We start from the raw sequence: 14,060 nt of genomic DNA, 5'->3' as shown, positions 1-14,060 counted from the left end.
TTTGGGTCCCACCCTCTGGAATAGAAAACATGCTTGCTCCGTCTTCCATGTGGCAGCCCTTCAGATACTTGAAAATGGCTATCATACCACCTCTCCATCTTCTCCTAGACTGAGTTGGCTCCACCTGTCATTGACTATGCCTGTCATTGGATCTGGTTCCATCTAATGTTGGGTTCTCTTTTTGCTTCCCTACCGCTGTTCCCAATGGACACCAGCCGTCATTGCTCCTGAAGGATTAATTTGAATCGTGTGAAATGATGTTCTTCGTGCCTGCTTTCCATGAGGTGTTTGTATTTGCCAATAAAAAGACACTCCTTCCAAGGAATAAATGGGATTGTTTACTGTGTAGGCATTAAAAATGTGTGCTGGGGGTGTCAGATGTGACATACTTTGGAGTGGGAGTTTGCAGCAGAGTGACAAATTGTGACAAGCAGGAATGATGATGGCTTGGAGCTGTATCTTGCATCAGTGAAGGGCTTCAAATTGTGGCCTCTCTTTCTATACAGGAAGTTTAGGTAATAGGGTGCTGCATAGAATGTGTAAAAGCCAGGCATTTATATGCCCACACACCTCTTCTTCTAGGCAAGCAAGGGGCATTTTCAGGGTCCAAGGACACATTCCATCATGAAAAAAGCTCTTGAGAAAGGACCAGAGCAGAGCAACTGAGGGGTGCAGCCTGGAGAGAGCCCCAAGGGCCAGACTGAAAGCCTTGGAGGGCCATATTCAGCTGTGGACTAGAGGTCCAACATGTGTACTGGGACTAGGAGAGTGACAGCCAGGGAGCCAGAAAGGTAGAGCTTGGAGAGGTGGTTTGAGGACAGCCGTGTTGAAGATGTGGGCCTTCAGGAGAGGAACTTTTCAGGAGTCAAGATTGCCAGCACATCCCATCAGCAAACACAACCTGCCAGACCACAACCTGTCCTTCAGGTAGATTTAGAATATTGGACCCAGTTTGGACATGTTTAACTTTGCTGGTGGGCAGGGGGCACAAAGTGTGATGCCAAGCCGCATCCATAGCCATTTCCTTTCTCCCTTGATCTTCCTCAGAGTAGCACTTCAAAGGTGGTAAGAAGATGCTTTCCCTAAAATGGCAATAAAATGAAATAAAATCTGCAGCTGAGAGCTCGGCTGAGCTGATCTTCATTTTTACTGCCTTGTTAAATCTCTTTTTAATTTTTTTCAACACTAGTTTTCTTCCACCACCCCACCCATTCTTTCCAGATAACAAGAACCCATAAAGTATTTTTATGGAGGAGAAAGCTTGTCTTTCCTTTGCCAATCTCTAGAGCCATCCGTACACTCCACTGCTTATTACAGCTCTAACTGAAGCCGTATATTATTGCAAAATGGCCATCTTGACGTGGCTCAGCCCATAACTGGGACTGTGCCATTTTCAGAAGGCAGAGTCAGCAACCTCAAGAGCAGGACCTTGTGGGTTCTGTGATTATTGAGCATTTGCAAAGAATGTGGAGTTATCAGGGAAATCAACGTGTCTGATAGATTTAAGAACATAAGGGTTGCTTCTGCTGGCTCACAGAAATACTGCATTAGCTGCTCAGTATTCTGTTGATTTACGCTGGTCAGCCTGTTTTAAGTTACACACAGCTTAGACTCTTATCACTTGGTGGTGGGTAGAAAGCTACTGATGCTGCACACAGAAGTTTTACTTCTGGTTACCAAAGGAAGTAGAAAATAAGGAGGAGAACTGAATTGATCAGTACAAAAAACAGAGAGAAAACAACTCTTCCCTCACCCCCACCCCCAAGAAGAGCGCCAATAAAAATTGGCATTCTGATTTTTGGAGGGGTTTCAAAGGAAGTATGTGGCTAATGATACAACTACTATCCTTCTTTGTCATGGGAGGCTCAGAGCAATGTTCTTCCTGTTGGTGGTCCCCAGATGTTGTGAGACTACAACTCATGGGAGCTGTAAACAAGCAACATCTGGGGACCCATGGTGGAAGAACATGAATTTAGAAGATGCCACAGTCAGAAAGCTAGACAATACTGTTAATTGTTTCTTTTAAATCAGAACAGAACAGCTACTAGGAAGTCCTGATTCTACCCAGATACAACCATGTCTATAGAACACTATCCAGACATTTGCCAGTGCTGCAAGCTTGTTTTCCATGGGTCACCCTCATCCTAGCAAAGCTTACCTCTGCTAGAGAAACCACAATTTCCATGCCAGTGGCTATAGAGGGGAAGTCTGATGTAGTGTTGGAACTTCAGGAGTTGGTCTTTGCCTCTTATCTTCAGCTAAGCAGGTGTTATCCTATATGAAGACCACTAATTTATGGATACTGTTGATCAGGAATGTCTAACTTCTTCCACATTATTGGAATCCACTCTATTCCAGACACCATCTTTGGGGCCAGAAATGTATTTTGCCATACAAACTGATCCTCTCATGAAGGGTCAGACTCCATGGTCTTACAGCAGTAAGGGATTCACAGTTCTTTTATTTATAAATTCATTTATAGGCTGGGGTTTTTTTTGAATAGCTCTTCTAAAGGCATGTAAAATACAGTTCAGAAGCAAAAGAATCAATTTATATGGCAGCAGCACACTATTTTAAAAGCATATGCCACTTTAAAATAAATAAAACAGCAACATGAGTTACAGTAGATAAGCTAGGTAAGCATTCTAAAACAACTCTCTTGACTTAAGCTCATAAGAAACCTACATTAGAAAGAAGCAGCCCTAAATTAGTGTGCTTTTAAAACCTGCTTAAAGATGTAAGGCCTCTCCAGACGTCCTCTTCGTTGTGCATTCATGATGATATGTACTCATGATATTAGACAGGCCATATGCGACCCCGATTTCAATATTATTTGCTTGCACAAAAGTTTTGAGTCGGTTATACGACTTCATTTCCAATCTGTGCATATCCTGCAATTTCCTTTTGGAATCCTGTAACTTTTCATACCGCAAATGTGTTTTTTGGGGTCCCACTTACTGTTGCGCTACAGCCCCTCTGGACAGCAAAAATGTGGTAGCATTGGGGGATGCGTTGCAGAAGAACTAATAAAGCAGAGCAAGTCCACCGCTACTGTGTGAAGAACATACTGCTGAATATACCTACAAGAAAACACTGGTCTGGAGGGCTCCTTGCAGAGCTGAGGTCATCCCCTCCAAGCCATTGGCTGAGTTGCTGTGATGTCATAGAGTATTCATAAATATTTTAACAGCTTCAGGAGGGGAAGTTGACAAAGGGAAGATTATTTTTCTGCATAAAATACATGGGGCAGAATATAGCTGTCTCATACTTCATATGGAGCATTTAAGCTAGTGTGATTGGTTATGGAAACAGCATCATGAGACTATTTAGGAATGTTTACAGTGCAGTTAGCTGGTGTGTGGTGGGGAGGTGGAGTTTGCTTCCTTGGATGTGAGCATTGTTGGCCTATTTTACTGATGGTAATGAATCAAGATGTCTGAAGGGACACGAACCTTTTGGGAACCAGGCTGTGTTGCTGTTCTTTCCTTTCTTGGGGCAAGCGTCAGAAGCGGAAGCCCCCTTCTCCAGTTTTCAGATGTTCTAGCTATTCCTGAGCTTCAGAGCGATGTTCCACAAAAATTCCTCCCTCCTCCCCCATGAACCAACCTGCACCTCATTTCCGTTTTCTTTCAGTTCCTTTATGTCCGTATTTACTGTTGCAGAATGTTCGTCTGTCTTTGTCCCTCTGTCTGCCTCTGCTTGAGAGCAGGGGCACCTAGGCCGTCATCCCCATTGAGGTCTCATGACTGTCTTATGTTTGATTTTAGCACCCCCCGGGGGGGGCAGTTTTGATGTCTTCGTGGTACCTCCCGCCCCCAGTTGTCGTCTTGATATGTTTATGTCTTGTCTGTCTTCCGGATGACGGCCTCTTTTCTGCCCCTCACCCCACCCTACCCACAAGCACGCCCTTTGTCCCCTTTGCACTGAGAAACCCCCTTGAAATCACTTTGGAATAAAAAGTGATTGGAATGGACTTCCCTCCCATCTCCCCATCTCTTACCTACCTCTGTCATGCCCCTGTAAAGACCGAGATCTACCTGACCCTTCCTTCAAGAGTCTGAAAATTTTTGTGGCCTTGTTCTGAGGCTGATCAGTGGGAAGAGAAAGCTGTAGCAAAGTCTTGATTCTCTTGGAGACAGTTGCCACCAATGAGTAATGGAGGCTGGTCCACATAGGGCAGGCTTTCTCAACCTCGGCCCTCCAGATGTTTTGAGACTACAATTCCCATCGTCCCTGACCACTGGTCCTGCTAGCTAGGGGTCATGGAAGTTGTAGGCCAAAAGCATCTGGAGGGCTGAGGTTGAGGAAGCCTGACATAGGGCAAATGGGGCACTTCCCCACCACCCTCAGCCTGCCCCTACTTGCCTGCCTACCTAATTATATCCATTCCAGGTGCAGTGGCCCTGGCTGTCAGCATCCTTAGTCTCCGCATTGCCCTTGTAAAACTCAGTAGGATGGAGGATGTACACAAAGCTAGAATGTGTTGGCTGCGCCTGTCATTGGCTCTAGCTCCCCCTACTGTTGGCCTCCCTGCTTCCAACCTACCAGTTCCAATGGGCACCATAGCCAAAGGGAAAATCCTGCCGGTGCCTGGATGGGACTCTTCTTTCCCTATCCCAAAAGGAGGGTCATGCAGTGCTGAAGACTGATCAGCTCTTCATTCTAACATAGCCTCTGCCTTCTTTCTCCCTACCCTGCCCACCCCTTTTTGAGAAAGCTCTCCCACTCCTTCCTATAGAGCCGACATCCCTGGTCCCCTTTCTGCACTGTGAGGTAAGTAGAAAGGTACCCTGACTCCCTCTCTTGTTTCTTCCTTCCCTTCTCTCCCAATCCGTGTAGATCCCGAGAGGACCAGCGCCCACATGATCTCAGCAGACGATGCAGAATATCCACGGGAATACCGGACCCTGGGCAATGGCACACGCCGATTCTCCAACGTAGGCCTGGTGCACACCTCGGAGCGCCGGCACACGGTCATTGCTGCCCAGAGCCTGGAGGCCCTGACAGGGCTCCAGAAGTCTGAGATGGAACGGAAGCGAGATGCCTTCATGGACCACTTGAAGAGCAAATACCCCCAGCATGCTTTGGCCATCCGAGGACAGCAGGAGAGGATCCGGGACCAGGTAAGAGCTGCCTTTCTTTCTTCAATCAAGTTCCTCTCTCAACACTCACAATGTTTTCTTTCTCTGGGTTCATGGCTTAACATAGGCAAGATGCAACTTTCCCAATTAGGACTCTTTCAGTCCTCCTTACCCACTTAGATCAGGAGCAAACGAGGAAATTAATTTGGTACGTGCAGCATTCTCCTCCTGATTCCTTAAATCTGGGATGGGGAACCTAGGGGCTTCCAGAGGTTGTTTGATTACAACTCCCATCAGCCCCAGCCAGCATGGCTGATGGTCAGGGATGAAGGGAACTGTAGTCCAGCAACATTGGGAAGACCACAACTTCCCAGTCTTTGCCTTAAAGCCATGGGACTTATTCAGGTGACACCGTTCTGGCAACAAGTGGTGTGAAGCGGGACTTTGGAGATCTTTATGGAGTAGCCAAGACCTTGGTCCTGCTTCTCAAGGAGACATGTCTAGCTGTATTATAAGTTTAAGTACACATTTCAGGTCTGATCAAAATTGTATACTAAGCTGTCTTGAGGGATTACAGATCACAAAAAGGCACTGGAGATACCCGATAAGGAATTGTCAAGCATCATCATGAAACGCCCGTTTCCCAGGTCCTTTTGTGGAAGCCATAGTAGAAACTGGTTCGGTTTCAAACACATTTAAATTGGTAATATAGATCTTGTGTTCTGGGATGCTGCACAAGACCCTTTCATTTCTGTAAGGCAGCCTTTTATTTTTGGTAATTCTTATTTTGCAAGATATAAGCTGATTTGTATGTTTTCTTACACAATGCCATTATTACGTAGATACTAGCTACCCAACCTCCATGCCTATTTGCTAATGCCACTTTAGGTTGCAGATTTTTGGATCATTGCCACCAGCAAATTGGTGGCTAGTTAAGGGTAAAGGAAAGCAAAGACCCTTTATTGGTTTTATCCAACTTCTGCAGTCCTCTGCAATGAGTCTCATGACAACCTAAGGCAGAGGTTTTCTTATCTTTTTGAGTCCACGGTGCCCTTGACCAACCACATTCTTTCTGTGGCTCCCCTGTGGAAGCCACTTATACTGGGGTTCCATTACAGGAAGTGTGTAAGTGGGGATTCCCCTGTTCCGCACCTGCCCTGCCCTGTTGAGAGTGGAGGGGGAGGAGGGAGAGAATCAAATCTGGAATATGATTGGAAGACAGAAAGCAGGAGGAGCAGCAGGACTCAGGCCTGGCTGGGGAAAGAGATAGAGAGATAAATCAAGAGAGATTTGCAAATATGAAGGAAGGATGGCTGACGTGAAGAGGGAGAGAGAGGGGAGGGCCCTCCTGCAGCGCCCCTGGCCAATCGTTAAATTATCCAAGGGTGCAGAGGTTGAAAACCTCTGACCTCATCTTGCCAACCTTGCCAACCTCTGGAGCTGGCCATTCAGTGCCTGCACAGTGTTGCTGTGCCAAGCATAACAGTGTGGCACTCCCTCTGGTGCTGAGCATGTATAGGTGTCAGTGAACATTGCAAATATACCATTCTAGGCCAGAGGTATTCAGCCTTTTTGAGTCCACGGTTCCCTTGACCAACTACATCCTTTCTGCGGCACCCCTGTGGAGCTCAGGAGCCCAGTTATGTCACCCCTTGCCTGCAGAGCTGGCAGCCTCTCACCCTTTTTTGAACACCTTCCCTTGTGGAGGGTTCCCTCAGCCTCCTCTCCCCTCTCCTTGGGAGTCCTCTGAGTAGCCACTGCTGCCACCCCTGGTCTCTGAGCTGCTTCCCTGCCCCAAAGAGAGGTGCCTCCTCACACTGCCCCACAGAGGCCTGGGAAGCACCCCCTGTCCATCCCCAGAGGCATCATTCGCCTATGGATCTTATAGCCAGGGCTGCTGCAACGAACAGCTGTGCAAGCCTTTGGGAGGCAGAGACTCAAGACGGCATCAGAAGGAGGGAGGGAAGGAAAGAGGGGCAGAGGCCAGTTGCTCACGGCACCCCAAGGTGCCACGGTACACTGGTTGAAAACCACTGTTCCAGGCAGTGCCAGTCTTTGCAGCAAGAGCTGCAGATATGACCCTGTCTTAGTACATGGTATCAAACAACAGATGTACAGTGACTAAACATCCAGATTTAGTTCTCTGAAAAGTATACCTATATTCAAAACCTGGGGAGGCTAACCTGTGGCCTTTCATCATAATCACGACCACCATCATCCTAATTTATTTATTATTTATATCCCGCCCATCTGGCTGGGTTGCCCCAGCCACTCTGGCCGTCTCCAGCCACTCTGCCTGTCATTGGCTCGGGCTCCCCCTACTGTTCGTATGGGATGCGGGTGGCGCTGTGGTCTAAACCACTGAGCCTCTTGGGCTTGCTGATCAGAAGGTCAGCAGTTTGAATCCCCACGACAGGGTGAGCTCCCGTTTCTCTGTTCCAGCTCCTGCCAACCTAGCAGTTTGAAAGCACGCCAGTGCAAGTAGATAAATAGGTACTGATGCGATGGGAAGATAAACAGCGTTTCCATGCGCTCTGCTTTCAGTCACGGTGTCCCAGTGCGCCACAAGTGGTTTAATCATGCTGGCCACATGACCCAGAAAGCTGTCTGTGGACAAATGCCGGCTCCCTCGGCCTGAAAGCAAGATGAGCACCCCAACCCCATAGTCGCCTTTGACTGGACTTAACCATCCAGGGGTCCTTTACCTTTACCTTTACTCAAAACAAAAAATTTTTTTCCTTCCAGTAGCACCTTAAAGACCAACTAAGTTAGTTCTTGGTATGAGCTTTCGTGTGCATGCACACTTCTTCAGATACCCTTGGTATGAGCTTTTGTGTGCATGCACACTTCTTCAGATACCACGAAAGCTCATACCAAGAACTAACTTAGTTGGTCTTTAAGGTGCTACTGGAAGGAAAAAAAAAATTTTTTTGTTTTGACTATGGCAGACCAACACGGCTACCTTTCTGTAACTTTACCTTTACTGTTCTTATGTTGTTGGGGCTCCAAGTCCCATCAGTCCCAGCCACAGAGCTAGCTCTGCCATCAGGCAGACTGAGGTGACTGAAGCCCCCAAGGCAGTAGTCCTGTAGACACTTCGCGGCAGGCACAGAAACCACACCAGCATTGGCTGAAATCATGCAAGAACCTGCGGAGTTCAGCCAAATTTTGCGATTTGGTGGGTGGAAGATAGTTTTGTATAGCTGAATTTGATGTGTAAGAAATGAAATCCCGCCAAACAGCCTTAGAAATGCATTCTTTATGCTTAGAAACATGTAATTTGTGAGCCATTTTCCCTGTGATGGCCAGAGCTCACACATTCTTGTCCCGCAACAAGAGATTCGAGTCCTGTAGTGCCTTCCGTTTCTGGAACAGATGCTTAAGTGCTTGTAACACAAACTGTTAGGAATTAGTCGTGTGAGAGCTGAAAAATACACGTCTCGTTTTGTGCCAGGTGTGCGAGAGAATGGCACTTCTTTAGAGGCACCTGTTCTGCATGCAGGCTCAGCGCTGTGAGTAATGTGCCTGTGATCACCTGCAGATCACTTTCGACTCCCTCCTGTTGCCTAATGACTTGAAACTCAGCACAGAGCAGCCTTGCCGAAAGCCAGATTCTCAAGCTCTGCTGGGCTTCTGTCTCCTTTCCCCAGTAGCACTGATATTTCCACATTTGGGCTTTTATTTGATCCGGGGCTCAACTTAGGAACCTCTTTTCAGATCTAAGGTTCAGTCCTATGACCTGGATAGTGAAGTCTTAATGTAGTTGCACAGCTATTTATTGCCTGATATATTAAGGCCAAATGTCTCAGCTGCTACTAGTTTCAAAGGTCAGGTTAGCATTTATTTCCCAAGGGAGTGAGTGGGCAGGGATTAGAGTGACCCGGTAAAAAAGGGAAAGGGGACTCCTGCACCTTTAATAGTCCAGTAGAACAGAGGATTTCAGCTGACAGAGTTTGCCACATTGAAAGAAACTACAGTCACAAACGGTGGCTTCACTCCTGGCAGCATGGCACAGCAGGAGTGTGGAAGGACCATGACATGCCCACGATTTTCAGCCCACTTTTAAACCACAGTTAAGCATAGGGATGTTTAAAGGGATGTGTCAATGAGACCAATTTGTAGCCCAGGTTCATTTATATGCATTGGGGGCGGGCAGAATTGTGGTTAGAGAAGTAATAAATGAACCGGCATCAGGATTTCACTTGAACCCAGAGCCCAATTCCAGAAAGCCCCACCTCGAAATCTTAAGTGGTTGAATCCCAGTTCAATATGATGAAAACATGAATTGACCACATCAGTTCAGCTTATTTCAGGCAGCTTTGTGTTTCTGCAGGGGCAGAGAAGGGCCGCATATTGATGGTGGGCATGGCTGGTGCCAAAAGTGAATGGGGCTAGAGTCAAATGTGGGCAGGGAAACCCCTGTGATGATGATGATGATGATGATGATGATGATGATAATAATAATAATAATAATAATAATAATAATAATAATAATAATAATATTTATACCCTACCCACTCTGGGCAGCTTACAACACACCCCTTTCCCCCCTCATCCCCTTTCTCTCTTTCTGCTGTCCCCCCATTTCCCCTTTGGCTCCCCATAAAATCATGCCAGGGGATGTACATGAAACCCTAGGACCACCTAGGTTGCACTTCTGCCCCCTGGGGTCTTTATAGCTGCTATAGAATTAACAGTGTCTCTATTTATTTTGAAATGGTTTGCTAGATAGTAAGGATTCTTTTCCTCCCCTCACTTGTTTTAGTTTTGGTAGCCTGGTTCCATCGTAGCAGTTGGTTCAGGTGCCTGGGAGCGAGAGACAGAGACACACACACACAATCTCTCCCTGAGCATTGGTGGCAGCGAAAGAGGCAGTGTTAAAACAGCAGATGGAGCTGCAGGTCAAGAAGAACGGCTTCCGTGGTTCCAGAAGGAAAGCAAGGATTGATGCCCAGAGATTAGTCTGTCCTATGGGGCTTTGGCAGGGCACCTGGGGATGCTCATGGCTAGATCAGTGAAAGTTGCAGACTAGGTTAGGAATGTTAACCCTTAACTGTGCCATGTATGTGTCAGGCTAACAAGGTTCCAGATCTGCGGTCTGCTCTTAAAAGCAGCCCGTTTTATTTTCTGACCTGTGCAAACCTTCTCTTAGAATCAGAGATCTGCCTAAGTTTTTTCTCCTCATGCCTTGGAGGTTAGAAACTTGTATCTAAATTAAAAGATAGGTTGGCCGAATCCATGCTGCTAGCAGACAGAAGCAATTTGCTTCCTCTCAAATGCATGGGGAACGTAATCGTTCTGGCAAGGGGGTGAAATGCCTTTCAAGCTCCCCCTCTGCCCCAGTTTTGCATTGAAGGCTGACAGTATGTGCTACATTATCCCCCAGTGTGACAGGATATGTGCTTAACTGGACAGAGGAAAGCAAGGCTCTGAGTTTATTTTCAGCGAAAGGTCATAAGAACTTGCAGAAGAACTTGCTCTTGACTCCAGAGTTCAGCCGTGCTGGAAAAGGTGAAGCAGTATCAAAGATGAGAGTGCCCTTGAGTGTGTGCTATGCCGGAAAGGGGTTTCCGCCTCCCGGTTCTTATTGCCCTTTTGTGCCCTTGTGAGCAAGGTATTCTGGGCTAGGGATTAGGGCTGGGAGTTGGGGGGTTGAGGAGAGAAATCTGTTTCATTCCACGTTTAAAGGCAACCCTTCCTAATTTACACATTTTGAAACAACATACAAACTGAGGCACAATTTCTCCAAATCTTGCAATGCAGCTCTTCTGTATGCATCACGTGGCTGAAGTGCATTTGCTAGCATAAACCATGCATTAAAATGTATGTGCTGGTGAAAGTAGCATACAAAAATGGGGAAATGGCTTTGCAAAAATCTGTACTTTGGGGAATGCATATGATACTAAATCTTCATGAGGGTTTTATTTTATTTTATTTTATTTTAAAGACACACAAACTGATGTGGAAATGAGTAGAACTGAACTTGAAACTAGAAAAACAAGGAACAAAGAGAAACCAAAATTCACACATCTGCCAATTCCTGCTTCGGGCCTTTTACTAGGATTGGCGTGGCCTAGTGACACAAGTTTCTTGGAATTGTGTTTGTTCAAACCTCAGAGCCTTCTTTGTGCACACAAGAGAATACAAGTGTGCAACACCAGCCTGCGTAATCGGCACTCTACTTTGAGTCCTGGCTGTTAGCTTTTCCTTGGGCACTAGAGCAGTATCTCTGCTTCAGGCGCCTCCTTTTCTCAGCACTAGTCTGGGCTGGAGTGTAGCAGTGCCCCTTTTCCGATATAACAGGAGAACGTATCCTCTCAGCTTGCATTCAAGCTCAGCCGCCTATGGACTTGGCCTAGGGTGGCCTTAACACAAGCCTTTGCTTTTCTGCACCATTCAAAGCAATCCTGCTTCAGTGCACTCAGCTGGGTTATGCAAAAGCCACCTGCAAAGGAGAAATGTCCGGAAACCTCTTAGTGCACTTGCAATTGCTTGGGGTCCCCCATTTGCACCATTGTGTGTTTACAGGCACTTATAGGTGGCAAAGCCATATGCGCAACACTCTCTAGATCAGGGATCTTTGTATCCCATGTTACTTTTCTTCCTACATTAGGAATGGGGGACTTTCTTCAGTTCTGTGGGCAAGGGGCAAAAGTGATTGGAGCAATGGGTGTGACCCTTACCTATATCGTAGCAGAGGTTCTTTCACCCACATTTGCCTCTGCATTCTGGCAAGCAAGTTCAAGGACACCATTCAAGGACACATTCCATCCAGACTAAAGTGTTAGGCAGGCCACAGAGTAGGGCTGATGAGGAATGCGGCTGCTTAGGAGGGGGCAAGGCCTGGGAGGTTCCTAAGGGCCAGGTATAAAGGCTCAGAGGGCCGCATTTGAACCTGTGGCTTGAGGCTCCCCACCCACATATCTCAAGGTGGGGGCTAGGACCAGCAGCCTTGAATAATAGTGGCATTGGGGTGTGTGCTTTTTCCCCATAACCCTAGAACTAATGGAAATCCAATGAAGCTGATTGTTGGAAGAGTCAAGAAGTACATCTTCACGCAGCAAAGAGATAAACTACAAAACTTGCTAGTACAAGGTGTGATAAAGGTAAAGGTAAAGGGACCCCTGACCATTAGGTCCAGTCGTGGCTGACTCTGGGGTTGCGGCACTCATCTCGCTTTATTGGCCGAGGGAGCCGGCATACAGCTTCCGGGTCATGTGGCCAGCATGACTAAGCCACTTCTGGTGAACCAGAGCAGCGCATGGAAACGCCGTTTACCTTCCTGCCGGAGCGGTACCTATTTATCTACTTGCACTTTGACATGCTTTTGAACTGCTAGGTTGGCAGGAGCAGGGACCGAGCAATGGGAGCTCACCCCGGCGCGGGGCTTTGAACTGCCGACCTTCTGATCAGCAAGTCCTAGGCTCTGTGATTTAACCCACAGCGCCACCCGCGTCCCACAAGGTGTGATAGTGGCCAGCAATTTGAATGCTTTTACATTCGTGGGGGACCAGGCTATGAATGACTGCTAGATACGATGGCTTTTTTGGTTGGGGAAAACTAGTGGGGAAAGAGCTTGTTGCGCTCATGTCCTGCTTGTGGGCTTCCCATGGGCATCTGGTTGGCCACTATGAGAACACAGTTCTGGACTAGATGGGCATGTGGCCTGATCCAGCAGGGCTCTTATGTTCTTACGGGAGATAGACCTATTGCCAGAATTCATTGCCAGGGCTAGTAGCATGGCTCACGGTTGTTGGGTACCTGTCAAGTCCCACACCCAGAATGGGCAGCCTGCTAAGAACCCTGGAATCCACTGGTCTTCTCCTCCTCCTCCTGAAGGAGTGTCTCCACCCCCATCATTCAATCCAGACACTAAGGTCCATCCCCGAGGGCCTTCTGGCAGTTCCCTCCCTGTGAGAAGCGAAGTTACAGGGAACCAGGCAGAGGGCCTTGTCAGAAGTGGCGCCCGCCATGAAGTTTAGAAGATATCTGAAGGCAGCCCTGTTTAGGGAAGGTTTTAATGACTGATGTTTTAATGTATTTTTAATCTTTTGTTGGAAGGCGCCCAGAGTGGCTTTTGTTGGAAGGCACCCCAGATGGGGTATAAATAAATTATTATTATTATTATTATTATTATTATTATTATTATTATTATTATTACCATCCTTGCTGCATGTGCACCTATCACTTCTAAGCAAAGGCCCTTCCAAATGACCTGTTTATTGCCCATCCTTCCTGGTTTGTTTGTGCAGAAGTTAGATGACACCATGTCAGATGGCACCATGTCAAGCAGTTGTTACCCGACACTTCCCAGTGCATCTTGCTATTCTTTCCTTATTGCAGAAAGGGGTGTGTGTGTGTGTGTGTCTGTGCACATGCATTGTCAACAAGTCAAGTAGGAATATGAGAGTCCTCTTGCCCAACGTTGGTCCTCATCATAGTAGACCCATTGAAATTAATGGACATGATCCATTAATTTTAATGGGTCTACTCTGAGTATAACTTAGTTGGATACAGCCTGAGGTGGGGTGTGAGAGGGAGAAATAGAGACAGTGGAAAACCTGTCCTTGCCTTATTGTACTTGCATTTCCTGTTGAAGGGAGGGGGGAGAGTGGGGGGAACACACCTGTCTGAATTAATGCAAATGAATGATCCCAATTTAGCACATCCCATTTGCAAACATGTCAACAGTATGTATGAGATGCATATTATGCCAGGCAAAAATCAAGCTGGTGGTTATAACTTGTAAAGCCCTAAATGCTGCAGTAACACAGTTGTTTCACCAGTGTGGCTGCTCCTAGTTTTATTGTGCTTGCAGTTCTTTTTTTGGGGTGCTGGGTGGTGGAGAGAGTTGCTTTTCAGTTTGTTTGCTTTGCCTTGCTGCTTTGTTTCCTGCTCTGACTTGAGCCCTTGGGATAGGTTAGGCCACACATGTAAATATGATGCTGCCTGAATTTGTGGATCTCAGAGGGTTGTCAG

At 46.9% G+C, this 14,060-nt stretch overlaps 1 protein-coding gene across 12 annotated transcripts in view; it reads left to right on the top strand.

The window, feature by feature from the left end:
- SRCIN1 (SRC kinase signaling inhibitor 1) overlaps positions 1-14,060 on the top strand; it is a 262,355-nt gene that overhangs the window by 104,332 nt on the left and 143,963 nt on the right. For all 12 annotated transcript variants that reach the window (XM_053362016.1, XM_053362015.1, XM_053362007.1 and 9 more), the window contains one exon: positions 4,840-5,123. In XM_053362016.1, coding sequence (XP_053217991.1) covers positions 4,840-5,123 — 284 coding nt within the window. The remainder of the gene's footprint in view (positions 1-4,839; positions 5,124-14,060) is intronic.

Source organism: Podarcis raffonei, chromosome 13, assembly GCF_027172205.1.
Source record: "Podarcis raffonei isolate rPodRaf1 chromosome 13, rPodRaf1.pri, whole genome shotgun sequence".
In the NCBI taxonomy this organism is placed as follows: domain Eukaryota; kingdom Metazoa; phylum Chordata; class Lepidosauria; order Squamata; family Lacertidae; genus Podarcis; species Podarcis raffonei.
The sequence above is the reverse complement of the archived record's forward strand: the minus strand, read 5'-3'. Positions and strand labels throughout refer to the sequence as shown.